The sequence below is a fragment of the Chenopodium album genome, chromosome 11, assembly GCF_948465745.1.
Source record: "Chenopodium album chromosome 11, dcCheAlbu1.1, whole genome shotgun sequence".
In the NCBI taxonomy this organism is placed as follows: Eukaryota; Viridiplantae; Streptophyta; class Magnoliopsida; order Caryophyllales; family Amaranthaceae; genus Chenopodium; species Chenopodium album.
Genome location: NC_137844.1, coordinates 16979965 through 17000864, shown reverse-complemented (window position 1 = coordinate 17000864; position 20900 = coordinate 16979965). Strand labels below are relative to the sequence as shown.

Below are 20900 nucleotides of genomic sequence, written 5' to 3'. Positions count from 1 at the left end.
AACGAGACCTTAGTAGGAATTTTCCCTCCATAATTTTTATTTATTTATTATTTTATACAAGATTATTAATTTATCTACAAGTTTAATTATTATTTATGGTTGACTATTGACTTATATTATAATAGAGATTTCTATATTTATATTATTATTAATACTTCATATTAATTTTAGAAACCGAGTATGGCTTACACTATCTCTAGTTTCTTTTTGTTTTTTTAGTTTTTTTAGTGTTTGCAAAACTACAAGGGTGATTAATGAAAATTGATCCTAGAATAACCTTAAATTGGAAGGGGAATTCTACCATTTAAGCTAACCTCACTCTTTTTAGCATTATCTAATACTTCAAGATATTACATACTGTATATTGTAAAACTATATATATATATATATATATATATATATATATATATATATATATATATATATATATATATATATATATATATATATATATATATATATAAAAGGGGGTTGGGACCAGGGTAAACGACAAAAGACAAATAAAATAATCACTATATTTTTTTGAAACCAAAAAATAATCACTATATAAATATTTTGAAATGCTGTTATAAATACTGAAGATATGCGACAGAGAGTACTATATAAAATAAGTATTGAGTAAAATATCGAGTGTTCTTCCTACACCAAAATGACTAACCCGAAATACGATGATGATGAGCAGATCCTCATTGATCAAGATAACTCAGGTACATGTTAAATTAAACTGCATTTGGTTTCTCTTTAATTTAATTTTTTTTTGAAAGATTAAAATTATTTATTTTTATTGACAATTAATGTAGAATTATTCAATTGGATCGGAACTCATATCAATTAGACCGCTAGATTTTCACAGTTTTTATTACATGCATTCTTTATATATACGTAGTATGTGGTTGGTATATACAGTACATGGAATCTTCTCGTTGATAACTTGTTATACTCATGTCAATTTTCCATCAACAAGGAAGCGAATCTAGATTTTTTTTTTTTAGCGTGTTTCATGTTTAGGACTTCTAGACTATTAAATGGCTACAATAAAATTGTAGGTATTGTAATTAGTTTTAATCTTGACCCTTTATTTTTAATGAGCAATCTTGTCCATCCATCTACTTGACTTAAATATTTAATAAGAAATAAAAAAAATCTAGATTTTGATTTAAAAAAAAAAAAAAAAGGGTTTTCGATCGGTTTCTAAAACAAAAAACTGAACTTTGTCATTGACGCCTATACCTGCAATTTCTAAGTTCAAAGGATTCTCCAATATCCATTAAAACCAACATTTGATTTTATTTTATCAACAATAAACCTACTCAGTAGTACTACTCTAGTCTCTACAGCATTACAAAATTCATAATAATTCCATTGAATTTATTAAAGAAATAATCATCCTCTATGATGCATAAAACAAACCAGAAAAAAGGGCGAAGAAGATGAAGATTATAAAATGTGAGATTTGTCTCTAATTTCAAGAAACCAATTATTTGACATCAAAGGTAAAAAATTAAAAATCCTCCAATAAGATTAAAATCGTCCAATAAGATAAAAATCATAGGTTTAATCATGAGACTTGATTTTCCAGTACTAAAAATAGTTGAAATTTTTTTCGGTAGATTTTTATTTGAAATCTATTTGATTGTAATTATTGTTGGATACAATGTATAAATTTTGATTAAATGATCTATATGGATTTTTGTTTTTGAAAAACTGACTTTTTATTATGTTTTAAGTCAACTAAATAGATGGATAAGATGAATTTTATTAATTGAAAGGCTAAAATTCATCCAATTATAATAACTGTAATTTCATTGTAGCCATTTGAAAATTGTCCTAAAAAACATATAATTTTATAAAGGGAAGTTTAGGAAAAATAAACTACATAGTGCTTCCATTCTTTTTACCTTTTTATTAAATTGAGGAAGTTGGTTCTAAAAAAAAAAAAAAGTCAGGTGATTTTATTGTTGGCTATAATGTCAGGGAATGGTGGAAGCTTGCTTGTTTTATATTGGTATTGTTCTACATTGGTGGGATAAAAAGTTTTGCCTTGTATAAATGTAAGTTTTAAAAAATTTTAAGTACTTCTTGTGCTTTTGGCTAGAAGGGAGTATCCTGATGCGACCATTGCCGCTTTAAATTAATTTTTCTGAGCATATTGTGAGTTTCTATTTCCTTTTTTTTATAAGTGGACAATAAAAGGACGGAATCGATGTTAAATCTTGGGGGCAACGCCCATTTCTATTGCAACATAGTCGAGACGAGTTTTGCTTTTACTATCATATGTTCTGTCACAACGTTTACATACATCAATGATAGAGTATAAAACATATTCCTGTGCCTCAACCATCAGCTTAAACTTTTGGTTGAGATGGTCCACTAACATGGTATTAGATTCAGCGTGACACAAAGGTCACGGGTTCGAATCTCATCCGCCCCTCCTTCAAAGTGGAATTTCAACCATCAGCTTAAGCATTTTCGAATTGGAATGGAATAGATTTGGGTGCTCGATTCTCAAAGTCACGTGAATTCGATTTTTTTTTTTTAATTTTTATTTTTTAAAGTCACGTGGCTAATACGTGAAAGTCAATGTCGAAACTCCAATATTGACCACCCAGACTATCCAGCCAAATATCCACTAAACAAATAATACAATTTACAAGGTTTTTTTTCACAACTTTTCACATAAAAGGTCCTTTTAAACAAAGTTGACTACTTATAAGGTCTTTTTTCACAAATTTCTCTAAAATAAAAATTTTAGCCCAATTATCACAGTACATACTGATACCACATTTGTAAAATTGTTCACTAGGTGACATAGGTGGTGCAAATGATGTTGGAAAGGTGCCATTGAAATTCGACAATGAACCAGAAGTACCACTTGAAGAAACCAACTACAAACTCTTACTAGAGCTTTCAGGACGAGGAGCTAGCAACAGTAGACTAGGAGCAGATATCGTGATGGTCTTAGACGTTAGCGGGAGTATGGAGGGAGCAAAGTTGGTTGAAATGAAACGAGCAATGCAATTTGTGTTAAGGAAACTAAGCCCATCTGATCGTTTATCGGTTGTCATCTTTGCATCGAATGCTGAAAGGAAATGCAAGTTGCGTCAAATAACTCCTAATGCTCGAGAAGAAATCGATTTTCTCGTCCAGAATCTTGTAGCAAATGGCGGTACCAACATCAGCGCTGGACTTCAGACGGCAATAAAAGTTCTCAGCGACCGCAAATTCACAACTCGGCGTTCTGGGGCAGTTATGTTGATGTCTGATGGTATGCAAAATGCGGGTGGTGATGCCGCCCTCATTTCTATTGATCAATTTCCTGTCTTTACTTTCGGTTTTGGATCCGGTGAAGAGTACGACTCACGTGTAAGTCATTGTACCTATCTAGTACTTCTTGCGTTTTTTTTTTAATTACTCGCAACATTTTTACTTATTCTCTATTCATATATACTCCGCTTTGAATTGTTATTGGACCATCTCAACCAAAAGACTTAGTTAATGGTTAAAGCTCAGGAATATGAAATACGCTCAGTTTTGGTTCAAATAACATATAATTGAACTTTTAAGTGTTTCCCGCGGTTTTTTTTTTTTTTTTTATTTTTTTAATTTCTTGCAACACTTTTACTTATATATTCCACTTTGAATAATTATTGTATATTGTTTGTTGAATAGGTACTCAATGCAGTCGCAAAGAATAGTAATGGAGGGACATTTTCTTTGGCAAATCCAGGAGATTTGAGCATTGCGTTCTCTCAATGTTTGGCTGGGCTACTCAGTGTACTAGTTCAAGAAGTGAAGCTAATCCTAAGGCCACTCGAAGATAAAGTGAGTAGGAGAGAGAAGGTAAAAACTAAAATCATCAAGGTTTTTGCAGGAAACTATCCACAATCAACCGATGATGCAACCGGCTCTGTAACTGTTTCATTTGGCAATCTCTACCAATTTGAGATACGCTCAGTTTTGGTTGACCTTCTTCTCCCTAAAGTTACTAAGGAGGTTGATCTCGACGCGCTCGAGATCGTATGTACATACAGGTTTGTTGTACCGCAAATAATTTTTTTAATTACTCTAACGTTGGATATGAGAATTAGTTATCAAGAAGTATTTAGCTTGGTCAGTTGGTCGAGTAATATAACAACCAGGAGATTATAGGATCAATTTACATTAGAGATGACTTGGGGGTAAGAATTTCCTTATCCTCCCCTGTTGCCGTACATACAATGCATAAGGGCCAAGCATATATATTACATACTCACATATGTACTACAGCAAATAAGGTTAACCGTTTTTAGTGGGTAAACAAAATGTATAATTATTAAGGAAAAATACACTTTAATAATCCTAACTATTAGCGATTTACTTTTAATAATCCCAACTAAGGTTTATTATCTAATAATCCTAACTATTGGGTATGTTTGCCTAGAGTATGTAATTGATCGATATTGTATACGGTGAACTGTTTGCAAGTTTTACACAACTTATCTTATTTTAATATGACAACTGCAGGGGAGAAACTGGGAATTTAACAAGCACCAATCCTTCTGTTTTTCGTGTAACCCGATCAAACACACCAGTGACTCAACAAGCAGACGCAACTAAAGCCGAGATAAAACGAGTGGAAACACTAGAACTTATGAAAGAAGCAAGAGCCCTAGCTGACCAAAACAACTTGGAAGAGGGTCTGAATAAGGCTGTTAAAGCTCGTAATATGCTCGAGGATATCGACCTTAAGAAGCCAAACTCGGTGATTGAGACATTGAAACAAGAATTGGATGAAATGGTGAAGTTTCTACAATCAGAAGAAACGTACAAAAACAAAGGCCGTTCTTTCGCTTGTTGTTCTGAGACTTGCCATGATCGACAACGTTTTGCTTCAAGAGGTAAAGATGAAAATATACGTCCTTATGCAACTCCGCGTATGGACACATACTTTGAGCAAGCCAAGGAATTCGAGAAGGATCCGAGCAAGCCTCTTCCAACTGCTGCCGACGACGAAAAGCAAGAGCTCCTTGCTGATCCCCTTGCTGGCATTGCACCTTCTCTTAGCCACTACCTTGAGGTTGCTATTGATGCTCTCAAAAACATTCAAAAAATCGTTGACCAAAGGCCCAAAGTTTAGAATACTCAAATCGTTAACATGTTTCTTGTTTATTTGTGTAACAATAAAATTGTCTTCCATGAATGTGTTTTCATTGCAATGTCTTAGGTTACCAATTATTTTTAGTCCATGAAGACATTTATGTATTGTTTAAATTCAGTCCTTGCTCTAAATCTCTAATTCGCTTTTCATCATGCTAAATAAAAAACTTGTTAAAAGACATTTTAATTCGGAGTACTAATAACCAATTGTTAGAGCATCGACATTGGTTGTGTAGCTTACAATTTCTCTCTTCAATTTTAACTCTTCTACATCATATTCCACTAACTTGAGTCACTATTAAGAGTCGCTCATTTACTTTTTTCACAATAGTGAGCTAGCTCGCTACAATTAAAAAAATTATTTTATGTTAATAATTTTGGGCAAAAAAATTAAATGAAAATGCAAAAATTTGTTACTTGTCATCTTCTTGTTTGTTTACTGGGCTCGTGTGCCGAGGCGGTCGGTGACTTGAAAGAGGGAGGAGTCTCACCCCATGAATCACCTTTCACAATGGTGAGCTACCTATAAATAAGTGATGGTATTGTGGGGAGGGTATTGAGTCATCCATTGTGGGTGCACTTAGACCGCGCACTTTAGTACTTGGTCCCCCGAGCTATAAAAATACTTAACAGCTTGTTTGGATACACTAGCAGGAAGGGAAGGGGTAGGGATGAGAGGGAAGAGAAGGGGAGGGGAGGGAAGAAGAAATTGAACCTTCCTTGTTTGGATAAAAGGAGAAAAGGGAGGAAGGGGAGGAACATTCACCATTTTTTTTTTCTTAATCTGTGGGTTGCTTGCATTCAACATCATACTAATTTTTCAGAAAAATATTGTAGTTATTTGTATTATAATATAAACCTGATTTTTTTTTTAAAAAAAAATATTGATAAACGTCATTAAAATCAAGCAAAACTCAAACAAATAATTTAAAATATCCTATGTTCTTCCAAAAAAAAAAATTCTTTTGTAAATTAATCTAAAACATCAGATTGATTTCAAACAAATTTTCCAAAACTGATTTTCAAACAAAAAAATCAAAGAAATACATAAAAAAAATGAAAAATAAAAAAAAAAACGAATTGAAAATCAATTAAACATTAGCAATGAAGAAGAGCAACAAATCCCTAGAAATTGGAGGATAAAATTCGTGAGAAGCAGAGTAGAATAACTTGGTGAATTAATTGGCCTTACCTTGAAAATTCAAGAGATTGAAAGTGATAAATTAAAAATGCCAAAACCCTAGAATTTGGGGGAAAATAATCGTGAGAACAGTATGCTAGTATGGAGGAGGAGAGAGGAAATAATAGAGGAGAAAGATTATATAATAGGTTGAATGCAGTATTCCAGTTGAATGTTAATCATATGTTTTCCTTCCAAATCTTTTCAAATTTGGAAGGATTTTATTCATTAACAATCAAACAAAACTTTTCCCTTCATTTCCTTCCCTTCCATTTCCCTCACTCCCTTTATTTGTTATCCAAACAATGGATTTAATCCCCCTCCCTTTCCCTTCTCTTCCTTTCCCTCCATTTCTTCTTATCCAAACAAGCTGTAAGTGTAGAAAATTTCTCAGGATATACCTACTAGAGGTTTTGAAGACTAGCAAACTTTGAATACCTGCAACATTTTAGATATGTTTTCAATACTAACTAAATAGCTAATTAAGAATACCAACTTCAGTAGTACCAAAATACCAATCAAGGTGTTTATAAAATTGGTATTCCCATACTAAATTGATTGGTATTAAGCTATGTCGATTTTGATTTTGTTTGGTATTTAGCCATAGATTTGGCATCAAAGCCAAGTTGCTAAATTTAGTAATCAAGTATATATAGATAATCATAGGACTTCTTGGGAGTGCAAGAAACCTGAATTTGAATATTATCATATACCTAATAACAATAATAAATTTGGTCCAAACCTTAATTATTTAGTAGATCAAATTAGTGAATTAACAGCAAAATTTGATAATATATGTAGCCGAAGTATTAAAATTGAGAATAAAGTAATAGGGTTATGACTAGGCACTAGTAAGAAGTCATCTGAAATCCAAGAACAAGTTAAGCATTTAGGACTTGCTATAACAAATGAGGTAAGACATCAGTTTAATAAGGAGAATCCGATTATTAAAGAAAAAAAGTTCTTTATAAATATAAATATCCTTTACAAAATTCGTCGGATAAAACTAATATTTAATTTTGTAGAGTTTCCTAAGAAGCTTCCTAGAGAACAAAACAAGAACAAAGAAACAAAAGATGTGCAAGAAACTTCAGGAGAAGACAGGTGAGAAATTACAATCTTTGTATGATATAGAAGAAGACCTTGGCGATTTAAACAAAATTATGAAAATGATTTCAGAAAAAGGGGTTGCTTCTAATAACAAAATAGAAGGAAATAATTCTGTTTCTTTAGAAGAAGATATACTACGATATTTATATATATATCAACAAATGTGATTAATAAATTAAAATTAGACTAATTAGAATTTCCACCTACAGAAGTTGTTCAAAAAAAAATATTGATAACAGGCTAGAGTTGAAAAAAGAGTAAAGTATAATAAGGGAATTGGAGAAGAAATTTTCAATAATGCAAACAATGTTATCCAAAGATCTAGGTATCAAGGAGAAGGGACCAAAGTAGTACATGACCAAGATCAGTGAAAACTACCTTGTTTAGTGTCAAGGTCATGCCAAAACAAGTGCCTAAACAAGAAGAAGTAGCTCTAGCTTGAACGTTTTAGCCAAATTGGTTATAAGTTCGAATTTGATGAAGTTAGAGATAGACAAGGTGTTCCAAATAAACCAATGAAAAAAGGGTATGAGTATGTAGTATACTTAACTTAAATATTGAATGGACACTGAAAATTTCTTAAATTACATTGAGAATAGTTTTATGATAGTGATGATATATCACATTAAGAGCTATTGAGTCCCTACTAGAATGTTTAGACTACTGACTCAATACATTATCTATTTTGGGGTATCTTAATCCCCTTTAAAGACAAATAAGAGGCCGACAAGTAGCCCAATTATAAGTCGAACACTTGGCATCCTGCTCAACTAATAAGGCCAAATATGAGCATGACACGTGGCCTAAGAGAGACATCAAACAATGAAGAGCTCAAATCCCATTAAAGGAAGAATACCTAACATAAAGCATACCCTAAGACATGTGTTAACCATGTATAGAGCAGCCGATCTTCCTAGGTTATGAAACCATAAGAGCTTGATCTCCCACATAACATAAATACCCTATAATTCTATGATGGGAAGAAAACTTCACAATTATAGAAGGCACAATGCCCAAAGTATGCTCTCTCTTCTCTTTACTTTCTCTCTTTAAACTTCCGCTACTGGACACCAACTTGATCATCGGAGGCAGATCTCTAATAAATCGGAGATTTGTATTCAGCATGTGTTTAGGCCGTACGAGTGTTGCATTATCCCAAAAATCACTGAAACATTATCTAAGTCAAAATTCATTGGAACCAAAGTGTATCTTAATGAGGAAAGAATGGAATACCAAAGAAAATTAAGTAATTTATCCATCTGTTATATGAACTATGTTGAAAAATACATTATGGAATTCGAGGCATATTATTACAAAGTTGGTGAAAATGAGATAAATCTTGGAATGTTCTACGATAAAATATCGAGTCCTCTTAATGGAGAAATTAGTGAAAAAATATCAAGAATTGAAAGAAAAATACATAAGTAGGGATACTCTAGGTAACAAATTAAAATGCTTTTCAAGAAATTGGATTGAAAAGAAGTAGAGAGGTCATAGGAACTTAGCAAATAAAGAGACAATTTTCATTTGTTGGGACTTTCCATATCACTTTGTGTAGGGAATATTTCAAGCATTCCACATTTGAGCCCCACTGTGATTATACACTTAAGCATGGTGGTGTCCAAAGGGAAGGAAGATAGAGTAAAAGAGTCGCCAACAAGTTTTAGGAACTTGTAAACCGTTCACAGGGTGAAGGTTATACCCCTTAACGATCAAGGAGATCGTTAACTCTATAGGTATGGAACCATGACTGAATATTCGGGGATGAAGGTACAAATTTAACCTAAAAGAGATTGAACCTTCCCTAATAATAGGCCTCTACTTTATTCTTCTCGTATTCATGTGCGCTTTCTGACTAACATACAATCAATAGGTTAACCCTAAACCTGTTTAATCTATGTTGGTTGAATTTAATGCACAAACAAAACTATTATTGGCAATCACTTGAACTATAATCATATTAGCCTAAACAAGATTATTAATTATCTTATTAAGCGTGATTATAAGTACAAATTCCCTTTAATCCTGCAAGAGAGGGCACGATCAAGCAATAACAATAACAATATATATCAAGCAGCATAATAATAACAATCATCTCAATAATATTCTCAATCTCATCAAAGCATGATAATAATAGTAAGATCCTAGGCATGATACAAACAAGATTAATAACAAATCCTAGCATGTAACTAAACATTAAAGTTTAAAGCTTTATTCCTAGCATGATACTAACATGATATTAGAAAGAATAGGAATTATCATAGAAACATGCATGATATTAGAAATCAATAAAAGCATCCTAACATGATACTAGGAATCAAAATAATCTAAGCATGATTCCTATATCAAAATAACAACAATTAAAGCAATTACTTACTTCAATGCCTCGTATCTCTTTCTAATAACAAAATACACGCGTTAGTAACTTCAAGGAAAATAATAAATCAAACAATTAAATTAAATAATTGAAACATAAATTTGGGACCAAACCCTCAGAAATTATAAACCTTTCACGTCTAGGGCGAAGGAAACTTCGAACTTGGCTAGGTGTGTCTAGAACTAATGTATGTGGAATTTTGTAAGAGGGAAGGTTTAGAAAAGAGGGAGAGAGAAAGCTTCTAGCTTTTTAGAGAGAAGAGAATAGAATTAGATGATTGTGAATTAATGATTGTGAATTCTTGATGATGGAAAACGGGGAGATACAACCCCAATTTATAGAAAAATAGTCTGGAAACAAATCAAGTCCTAATCGGAATAAAACTGGCATCTGTCGCCAGGCGACAACATTAGCGCCAGGCGACAAACGTTAGCGCTAGGCGACAGACTCTGTCGTTTGGCGCTAATTAAAAGAAAAAACACGTTTGTATGCGGAATCCTCTTCTTAATATGGTTAAGCATCAAATTCCGTGTTTATCAAATTAAAATCAGGTTTATCATAAAACACTTATTTTATTCAAAATAAAACTCTTTGAAACATAATTATCAATCCTAATTCCATTAGAATTAAAAAAGAACCTTCTAAATATTCTAGAAGATTAAAATCAATCCTAATAAGTTTAGGAATAATAATTAATAGGCCCTCCTCTAGATCATTGGGCCACATATAAAACTCATTTCGGGCCCAATTTAGTATTTTGGCCATAACTTCCTCATTATTCATCGGAATTGGGCTTATAATATATCGTTGGAAAGCACTTTTCGAGCCCAATCCAACTACACTATTATTGGACCCTTATCATGGACCAAACTATATTGTACTGGCTATTTTTATAAATAGAGTATAAAAGAAATATTTTCGAAAACATAAAGAAAGATATTTTTAAAAACAACCGCATCACTAGAATTTCGACACTTTCACCTTGTTCGATAATCAAATGACATGAAAGATATTCATCACTGGGTTTGGTTTTGGGGAGACACATTTGGGTGTCTACAGAAGCCCCCACTTTAACTGATTTTGGAGAAACGCAAGTTTCGAAAACGAAAGTCAAAGTAGCGATAGGGACGGAGAATGATTCAGAACGTTCTGCAATATTAAATCATTCTTGTAACGCCGATACCTGCAAACTAACATTAGTTACACAGATAAAAGAGTTAAGAAATGCGTATCTTGCACCGTCGAGCAAACGTCTCTAGAGTAACTGATTTTGTTTGACGATCTTCCTCAAGCTAGGGGATATCGCCTGAAGACTACTCCGCTTGTAGCTGCCTTCAATTTCTGCTGTTTTATTCTTCCACATCTTAGGGAACACCATCGAAGATAACTCCGCTTGTAGCCATCTTCTATTGTTTATGACAACTCTCCACATCCTAGGGAACGTCGTCGAAGGTGACTGCTTGTAGTTATCCTCGATTGTTTGTGACAATCCTCCTTAGTACCTCGGGAACATCGTCGAAGGTGACTACTTGTAGCCATCTTCAATGCTTTGCTTGAATATTTGATGTGTTGATGCCTTAGGGGTGATGACAATCCTCTCTTCTTTAAGAATAGTTGCCAACACAACTCTTGAATGATGTACGATAATCCGATTTAGGGAAAGTTGTCAATGCCACGTAACTATCCATCCTAGGAAATGTTGCCACGATGAAGAGACAATCCATATCTCAGAAATTTTGCCAAAATCCAAATTTGGGAAAAGTTGCCAATGCTTCGTAACAATATGTCATAAGAACCTTACTACGACCGACAATCCACGTCTTGGAATATAACTCTTGAAAGCAATCCACCTTGGAAATTTGCCAATATTATGCAAAAATCCTTTTGGGAAAATATTGCCACAATTGACAATCCGCATCTTGGAACATTTCCAAAAAAGAGTCGATCAACAATCCCTTTTGGAAAATTTGCCACTACTGAAATGAATGACAATCCACGTTAGGGAACCTTTGCTGAAATGTTAAGATGAATAAAGACTTATGACAATCCTTTGGGAAATTTTTCCATAGGGAACTTGATACATGACAATCCAATCTCGAAAATATTGCCAAGGATTTGATAAATGTATGACAATCCGAACTTGGAAAAACTTGCCACATAGAGAAGGAGCATGACAATCCATGCTTGGAAACATTGCCAGTTTGAGATGGCAATCTAATCTTGGAAAAATTGTCAAAAATTTGATGAATTTATGACAATCCGAACTTGGAAAAACTTGCCAAATAGAGAAGGAGCACGACAATCCACGCTTAGAAACATTGCCAAATGGGACAATCCAATCTTGGAACATTTGTCGTTGAAGAACGATGCTCGACAATCCACTCTTGGAAATATTGTCAGTTTGAGATGACAATACAATCTTAGAAAATTGTCGTTTTGGTGATGTGCTTGCTTTTGATCCAATGCCTTGGTGCTTGTAATTAGCTAATGATTAGGCACTTAAGCTAAGTGAGATGATCGTCGTCAGGCCGATCACTGATCGCGATTGTAATCGAGCCGACTATTAATCATGTCAATTTGCTTATAGGGGCTAACTGGCGTACCAAGGAACCCAATCAATCAATATGACCATTTGACTCTAGTTGATTTGCTAAGTGGTTTGCGTCCTTTTGCTTCAAAATTTTTGTAAAGATCACTTGTCCGTCTGGGACCTAGTGTGCTTGCATTTATATTTTGGACTATAAGACTTTGCTCATGTTTTTCTTAGGGTTGACCTAAGGTTTGTTATACTTGACTCATCGTGATTGATTGACTTGAAATTGACTCAATGCGTTTGGACACGACATGACTCAATGTGCATGACTCGTGTTTATAGAATTAACTCGATGTGATGACACGACATGACTCAATGTGTACATGATTCAAAAATGCAAAAATTTTCCGTCATTTTTGTGGAGGGTACCGACTTTCTCCTGAAAAAGAAAGACACAAAAGGCAAGAAGTGAAGTGTTTGATGGTGCATGTTGAATGATTTTAGTCAAATGCATGTGTCGACGTTGTATCTCATAGTGCAAGGATTATAACATCCTAGGCTATCTCAATTGTTGACTTGATGATGAAAGTATTTGGGTAACTTAGGCGCGGAGGCTAAGCACTTCATACTTTGTGATGCAATGATGATTACAACGATGAATAATTTTGATATGACAAGGCGTGCTTCATCGTTGTGTTAAGATTTCATGACAAAGGGTTCCTAAGAGGAGGATTATTTGTCTATGTATCTGTGATGTGTGTGAAAGTGACACTAAAGCTAGGCTGCAAAGGCTAAGTGTATGGAAAAAGTATTTTGAAAAGAGTCAAATAGTGGTGATTCTTAGGTTGGGAGGCTAATGAAGTAGGGATCAAGCCCCCAAGTCTAGCTCTAAATGGATAGGGATGAGCATTGGAGATCCCTTGATATGATCATGTATGAATGTAAATATGAATGCGAATGAATGCATTTTTATTACGGCCGCACCTCGATGTAAGGTTGCCTACATATCCGTTAGGAATCAGGCCGAACGTAGCTCTAGCCGAACCTCGCACAAGTGTGTGTATACCTCAAAGAGGTCTTTTAAGGGTTATAACGTGGTTAGGCTAAAGGTTGAAGAAGAAGGGGATAAAGGCTCAAGACCCTAGATAAGCCCCCAAGGTGTGCAACCTTGCTTTTGAAATCTTTATATTATTATGCTTGAGGTTTCTCACTTTTTTTTTTTTGCTCTCTTTTATTGCTTTTGCATTTTTTTTTGTTGATAAGTGTGGGCAATCCCAATCATGTGGTCTATCACTCACTTGGCATTCATGTTTCTCAGGCACGGTACCTAGCACTCGATAAGAGACGCAATCTGAGACGTGTTCATATCAAAGACATATTTATATCAAAGACATTGGAACACTTGCCCTTTTGTACACTTTTATTGCTATTTTATTCTTTTGAAATATTTATAAAATCACTGAAGCTTTTATTCTTTGAAAATTTGCATAAATTGCACACCAACCCATCCCAAGGTTAGGTAGATGTGGGTTGAAAAAAGAAAGGTCTATCGTTAGACGAGGCTAAAAGTAGTTTATCAAGAAACAATTGTATATTTGAAAGGTGAAAGGTGATATGATAGGTTACAAGGGGTGCCTCAAGTAGCTTGGCGTTTTTTTTTTTTTTTTTTTTTTTTTTTTTTTTTTTTTTTTTAATGCAATGCAATGCGTTGATCATATGCAAGAAAAGAAATGCTCATTTTATTAAAAGGAAAAAAAAAGAAAAATCCTACAAAATAAAAACTAAGGAAAATAAGAGGGTGCCTATGCTAGACTTATTGGGGAAAGGAAGAAGATAAAAAAAAATTCACGAGATCTTGTCGTTGAAGCTCACCTTGTGTCTTTTGCTTGATCATCACCCGGTCTTCTTGCTAGCTAGAGGCAATGGGATCTTTTTTGCTTCTATGAGATATTGAATGAGATTTTGAAATTTGTAACATTCATCCGTGGTATGACCATTTCCTTGATGGTACTTGAAATAAGAGTTGGGATTCCATCTTGAAGATCGCCTTTCTGGCGTTGGATCTTCAGTAGGGCTAATAGGTTTGATTAATCCTCGATCATGTAGACGATCGAAAGCAGCATCATAAGTCATTCCAATGGGCGTGAACTCTCTTTTTGGTTTCTTTTTATATCTTTGATTATCCATAGCTAAGACATCATTTAGGTCAAAGGTACTAACATTGTTACTGGAGTGGGTGTTTTCAGAAGAAGAAGGATTGTCGTTCTTCTTTCCTTTCCAGCCACTGTTGTTGCTATTGTTAGTAGCCTTTTGCTTTGCAAGGTCAACTTCAATTTCAATGCCTATGTCGTAGACGGCCTTGAAAGTATTCAAATTATGTTGATATTTCAAATGCTTCGAATACTTGTCTTGAAGGTTCTTGATGAACATCCTTACAGACTCCTTTTCAGTAGGGACCTCGACCATATTAGCGGAAGTTTCCTCCACTTGTTAAAGAAAAAGGTGAACCCTTCGTTTTCTTTTTGCTTTAGCATGTCAAGTTGTCTATCGTCTGTTTCAACTTAGCTTGAATATTGCACTTATATCTATCAATGAAAGCGTTTATTATTCCATCCCAAGTAGAGGTCTTCTCTTTATCAAGAGAAAAGAACCAATGTTGACAAATGGTTTCTAGAGATAGTGAGAACAAAGAGTGAAAAATATTCCTATCAATTCCCTTAATGTTCATTATAGTTTAAAAAGCCCTTAATTGAAAATAAGGATTGTTAGTTGGCTTAAACTTAGGGATGTCATTGGCATTGAACTTATGCGGAAAAAGCTCCTTGTCCACTAAGACCCCTTGTGAGCTAATGCCCTGGAATCTATAGTCATTGGAGAGTTTGCTCAAGCTTTCTTGCATGAGCTCCATTTGTTGCTGCTTTACAGGGTCATTGATTTGAAGATCCATGGCCTTCATCAATTCAGTTAAGTTGGCCACGTCTTTCCTAAGTTCGTTAACTTTTTCTTGAGACACCATTATCTTCTTAGCTTTTCTTTTCCGACTAACTGGTTTATCAAAAATTAGTATTTGAACAAAGGTGTTGTCCTTGATTAATCTCCCCTTTCTCCTTGACCAAGTTCTATGGAAAGGGAAATTGGGGTAAGTTTTTATTTTTGACTCAAGCTCTATTCAACATGCAATAAATGGAAGGAGGTAGGAAGAATGAAGGTTGTGATATGGAGAAAGCATGTAGAGAATGGAAAGACGATGTGGATGGAGAGATATGGAAAAATTAGGAATAGAGTGGACCCCCAACTGAAATGATGGAAAGAACGACTCATGCATGAACCTAAGACATGGTCATGGTGGCATATTCAAAAAGTGTGTGCTAAGGCTAGTGAATGTAGGTGACATGTTTGACTCGTGTCACGACCATGGGACTAGACTATGTGACTAGACTTAATTAAGGACTAAGCTAAGACTTCACGTGTAACACCCTAGAAATTCCTTTCTTTTAAAATACTTGTTTAAAACTTTAATTAGGAATATCTAAGACATTACCGCCACCGTGATAACGGCTAAGGTAACTATCAAAGACACACAGCGGAAGACTAATTTCAAACCCTTTCAAAACAAGTAACTTAAAAAAATTCAATCAACGAAAGTAAAGTCAAACCAAAGTCAAACGAAGTAAAATAAAATCAACCTACAACTTGGAACCATTTTAGGTCCTTATTAAAACCAAACCAAATTCAAAACCTCTTTGTTAGTCACGCATAATAACATTATCATAAATAATTAAAGCAATAAACACATCATAAACTTATGGAAACTAGCATGATACGCTCTTCACTCATGCCCATTCATGAATATGCTTCAACACCTGAAAAGCTTATCTCTACCTATTTCTACTACTCTCCATTATAAATGGGTCATCATAGGGCCAAGATAAATACAAGGCCAACAAACACAAAAAACACACAATCAGCAAAGCGGAGTACATAAGCGTAACTTCCACACTAGCATGCAATTCCCTATCAGCACACGACTTACCTTGTTGCACCTATTTTTCAAGCATACAACATTCAATAAAAATTCTCACTAGACACTAAATAATTTATTTAGCACTGACTACGCATCAAACGGGTTTCCCCCTAACCTCCCCCAATAAATTGAGGTTACTGACACGGGAGCTAACCGTGCCAGCATCAAAACCACACATAGGTGGCGGAATTTCTGCGCATAATAATAATAATAATAAAAAGGAATATACAGCGTCCTGTACTCCATTAGAAGTTATGGTTAAGTATAAAACCCCATAACTCCCCCCATATGTTCATACTCAAGGTATATACGTTCCAAGAGTTTTGGTGCGTAATCTCTTTCACTTTACGTTATTTATAGATTATTAAACTTGGTGATGACTCTCAAACCATAATCATTCAATCAACAATAATTATTCAAACAATCAAATATATCAATTTAATTCTTGAATAATTAGCGACCACATAATATTTAATGTTGAACCCTTTTTTATTCTACCTCGGTGCCAATGACACCTTAAACGCATAAAGCGCCACAAATCCTATCCCTCGGTGTTAAAAATACCTTAAGTGCACTAAGGCACCAACATACAATTTATTTTTCGTGTACATAGAAACTTATATAGCTCCTTTCCTCATGCTTATAGCATCAATAAAAAGTATATGAACCATAAATAAATTCTTTTTCAATATCCCAAACCAAATTAAACATTTAGTTTAATTAAACATGCTCTCTATCATGCCATAAATAAATATGTGGTTCATAAATAATATTCCAAACTATTATTTTCCATCCAATAATCCATCACAAATAAATCATGCCTCATAATCCAATCACCAATAACATCCAAATCATAATTTTCAATCCAAACCTAGCATGATACTACTTGTAATCAACCAAACACATTTAGCATGCTATTACATCAACATAATTATGCTAAGTACGCGAACGTACCTTGAATACGATCTTAATATCGCCACAATTAATAGAAATCACTCACTTCAAAGTCTCCTACAATTTAAAATCATAAAAGAATATTAAAACCCACTCTAAACAAATTTCCAGCAATATATACTATTATAAAACCCTCATAATTTATTTAAAATAAGCTGAAATTATATTTAAAACATCATAATTCAATCTCACTTAATGGGTAATTAAAATTCCTTAAAGAAACTTGATTTCTAATGCTTTACCAAAAATTCCAGCACTTTATTTTAATTAAATCTTGCTGTAATTTAGTCTTAAAACACTTTAATCAAAGGTTTACACCATTATATATCATAATCCTTCAATAATTTATAAATCAAGAACCTAGGGTTTCAAAAATTGGGGCTTTTTAATTAAAAACATAATCTGAAAATTAATTAACATAATACTTTTAATCAAACATCAAAATCAAATCACAAAACCCATAATTAATATTTAGATCTAGGATTAAATTGATTTTTAAAACAAAAATTAATAATTTTTTTTTATTCGAAAAAGAGGGAGGAAGAAGGTGGCGGCAGCCACCACGCCGGCTGCCAGCGCTGGTGGCTGCCTGCTGCCGGCGGCTAACGCTGCTGGCCGCGGCAGCCACCTGCTGCCGGTGGCTGGCAGTGGTGGTGGGGGTGGCCGAAAAAAAAGAAGAGGAAGGGGAAAAAGGAGAAAGAAAAAAAAGAAAGAAAATAAGGAAAAAGGAGAGAGAAGTTTACCTTGGGTTTTCTCCACTCTGGGCAAAGTTTGATTTGCCTCATATGTGGGATATTTATACCCCTTCTCTAAGACCCTTCTCCCTAAACTTTCCCTTTTTAATTTTCCTAATCCTATCCCTAATAAAACTTTACTAAAATAAACTTTCCTAAATTAACCCCAACTTAATTAAAATAATTAATTAAATAAACTTTCCTTTTATAAAATATTTCTAACTTATTAAAATAAATAAATAAAATACTTTAAATAAAACATTTAATTTCAATTAAATACTTCTCAAAATACTTATTTTAAATAAAATACGTATAAAAATACGAGGTATTACAATCTACCCTCCTTAAAAGAAGTTTCGTCCCGAAACTTAGGGAATGAAATCCGAAATTTTTCCATAATTAGTATAATATTGCTGTACTTTTTGTCATACCTTTACCCTTTTTGCGTCTCATTGAGAACACAAGAACTCAAAATATTCGATAAAATTGTGCAAAAAGCACAAAAATAACTGAAAATATAGGGAAAAGCGCGAAATTCTACCGCATTCTACCCCCCTAAAAGAAAACGAGTTACGTCCCTGTAACTCAACATACCTAAAACTACTCTGGGTATTTCTTTTTCATTTCATCTTCAGCCTCCCAAGTGGCTTCCTCATACTCTTGATTAGACCATAACACCTTCACAATCTTAACATTCTTATTGCGTGTACTACGCACTTTGCTATCAAGAATTTTGACAGGTCTTTCTTCATAGGTCAAACTTTGGTCTAGCTCTATGGTTTCAGGTTGCAGCACATGAGACTTATCAGGTATATACCTTCTTAATTGAGACACGTGAAATACATCGTGTACTTTTCTTAGCTCCATAGGTAAGGCTAACCTATAAGCTACTTTGCCTATTCTTTGCAGTATCTCATATGGACCAATGTACTTTGGGCTCAGTTTCCCTTTCTTTCCAAATCGCATTACTCCTTTCATTGGTGATACCTTTAATAACACCTTATTACCAACATCAAACTCCTCTTCTCTACGCTTTAAATCTGCGTAGCTCTTTTGGTGATCTTGAGCTGCTTGAATCTTGGCTTGAATTTTCTTTACTTGCTTCACTGTATCCTCAATCATTTGAAGCCCTAGAATCATTGTTTCGCTTATATCGTTCCAACAAATTGGACTACGACACTTTCTCCCATATAATGCCTCAAATGGAGCCATTTCCTATGCTCGCATGATAACTATTATTGTAAGAAAATTCAATCAAATCCAAGCTATCCTCCCATCCTCCTTGGAAGTCTATAACGCAAGCTCGCAACATGTCCTCTAAGGTTTGAATGGTTCTCTCAGTTTGCCCATCTGTGGCAGGGTGAAACGCTGTACTCATCTTAAGTGTCGTACCAAAGTTTTTCTGTACGTTTCTCCAGAATTTTGAGAGAAAACGGGAATCTCTATCAGACACAATATCCTTTGGAATTCCATGTAACCTCACAACATTCTTGATGTAAGCCTTTGCAAGTTGCTCCATCTTCCAAGTCTCCTTTATTGGTATAAACACCGCAGATTTTGTCAGTCTGTCCACCACTACCCAAATGGTATCATTTCCACTCTTTGATTTTGGAAGGCAAGTCACAAAATCCATCGAAATGCAATCCCACTTCCATTCAGGAATTTCCAATGGTTGCACCGTTCCCTGTGGCCTCTTGTGTTCTATTTTCACTTTTTAGCAAGTCAGACACTTTGCTACGAATTCCGCAACTTCGTTCTTCATTCTAGGCCACCAATACACCCTTTTCAAGTCCTTATATAGCTTATCCCCTCCTGGGTGTACTGAATAGGGCGTATTGTGCCCCTCTTCCATTAGCTTTCTCTTCACTTCCTCACACTGTTGAGGTACACACCATCGACCTTTATACCTCAAACTTCCATCTTCATGAATTATGAAATCTGTAGCTTTGCCTTGCTTTATTTTCTCTCGAATCCTATCCAATTTCACATCTCCTGCTTGGTTCTCCCTTATCTCGTCGAATATGGTTGGTTGGATAGTCAGACTCGCAAGAATGCCAGCTGGTACTCCCCATTCTACCACTTCTAAGTTCATTTTCCTCATTTCCCTACATAAATCATCAGCTACTATCAAGGTATTTAATCCGTGATTGGTCTTACGACTCAGAGCATCTGCAACTACATTTGCTTTCCCTTCGTGGTATTGTATGTCCAGGTCATAATCCGTCGTATATTCCAACCATCACCTCTGTCGAGAGTTCAAATCCTTTTGAGTGAAAATGTATTTTAAGCTCTTATGGTCTGTATAAATTCTACATTTCACTCCACACAAGTAATGACGCCAGATTTTCAGTGCAAAGATAATCGCAGCAAGCTCTAAATCATGGGTTGGGTAATTCACTTCATGGGTCTTTAACTGCCTTGATGCGTATGCAATTACCTTCCCATTTTGCATAAGCACACACCCCAAACCATTCTTTGACGCATCGCTGTACACATCGTAGATACCAATGTCGTCTGGCAGGGTAAGCACTGGTGCTGTCACCAGCTTCTGTTTCAAGAGTTGGAATGCGTCTTCACACTTATCATCCCACTCAAACTTTTTGTCTTTCTTCATTAGAGTAGTCATAGGTTTAGCAATCTTCGAGAAATCTTTCACAAAACGCCTATAGTATCCTGCTAGACCTAAGAAACTCCGAACGTCATACACTGTTTTGGGCGTAGGCCAACCCTTTACAGCTTCTATCTTGGCTGGGTCTACTTCCACACCATCCTTAGACACGAAATGACCTAAGAATGCTACCTTTTCCAACCATAATTCACACTTAGAGAACTTTGCATAAAGATTGTTTTCC

The 20900-nt window shown here is 34.6% G+C and overlaps 1 protein-coding gene across 1 annotated transcript; it reads left to right on the top strand.

Annotated features, from left to right (window-relative positions):
* The first annotated feature begins 569 nt into the window (after window positions 1-569).
* On the top strand, window positions 570-5211 carry LOC145567454 (uncharacterized). Its single transcript, XM_081626729.1, has 4 exons — window positions 570-707; window positions 2804-3363; window positions 3670-4031; window positions 4504-5211. The coding sequence occupies exons 1-4, from the start codon at window positions 650-652 to the stop codon at window positions 5114-5116; spliced, it is 1593 nt and encodes a 530-aa protein (XP_081482855.1). The 5' UTR covers window positions 570-649; the 3' UTR covers window positions 5117-5211.
* The last annotated feature ends 15689 nt before the right edge of the window (window positions 5212-20900 follow it).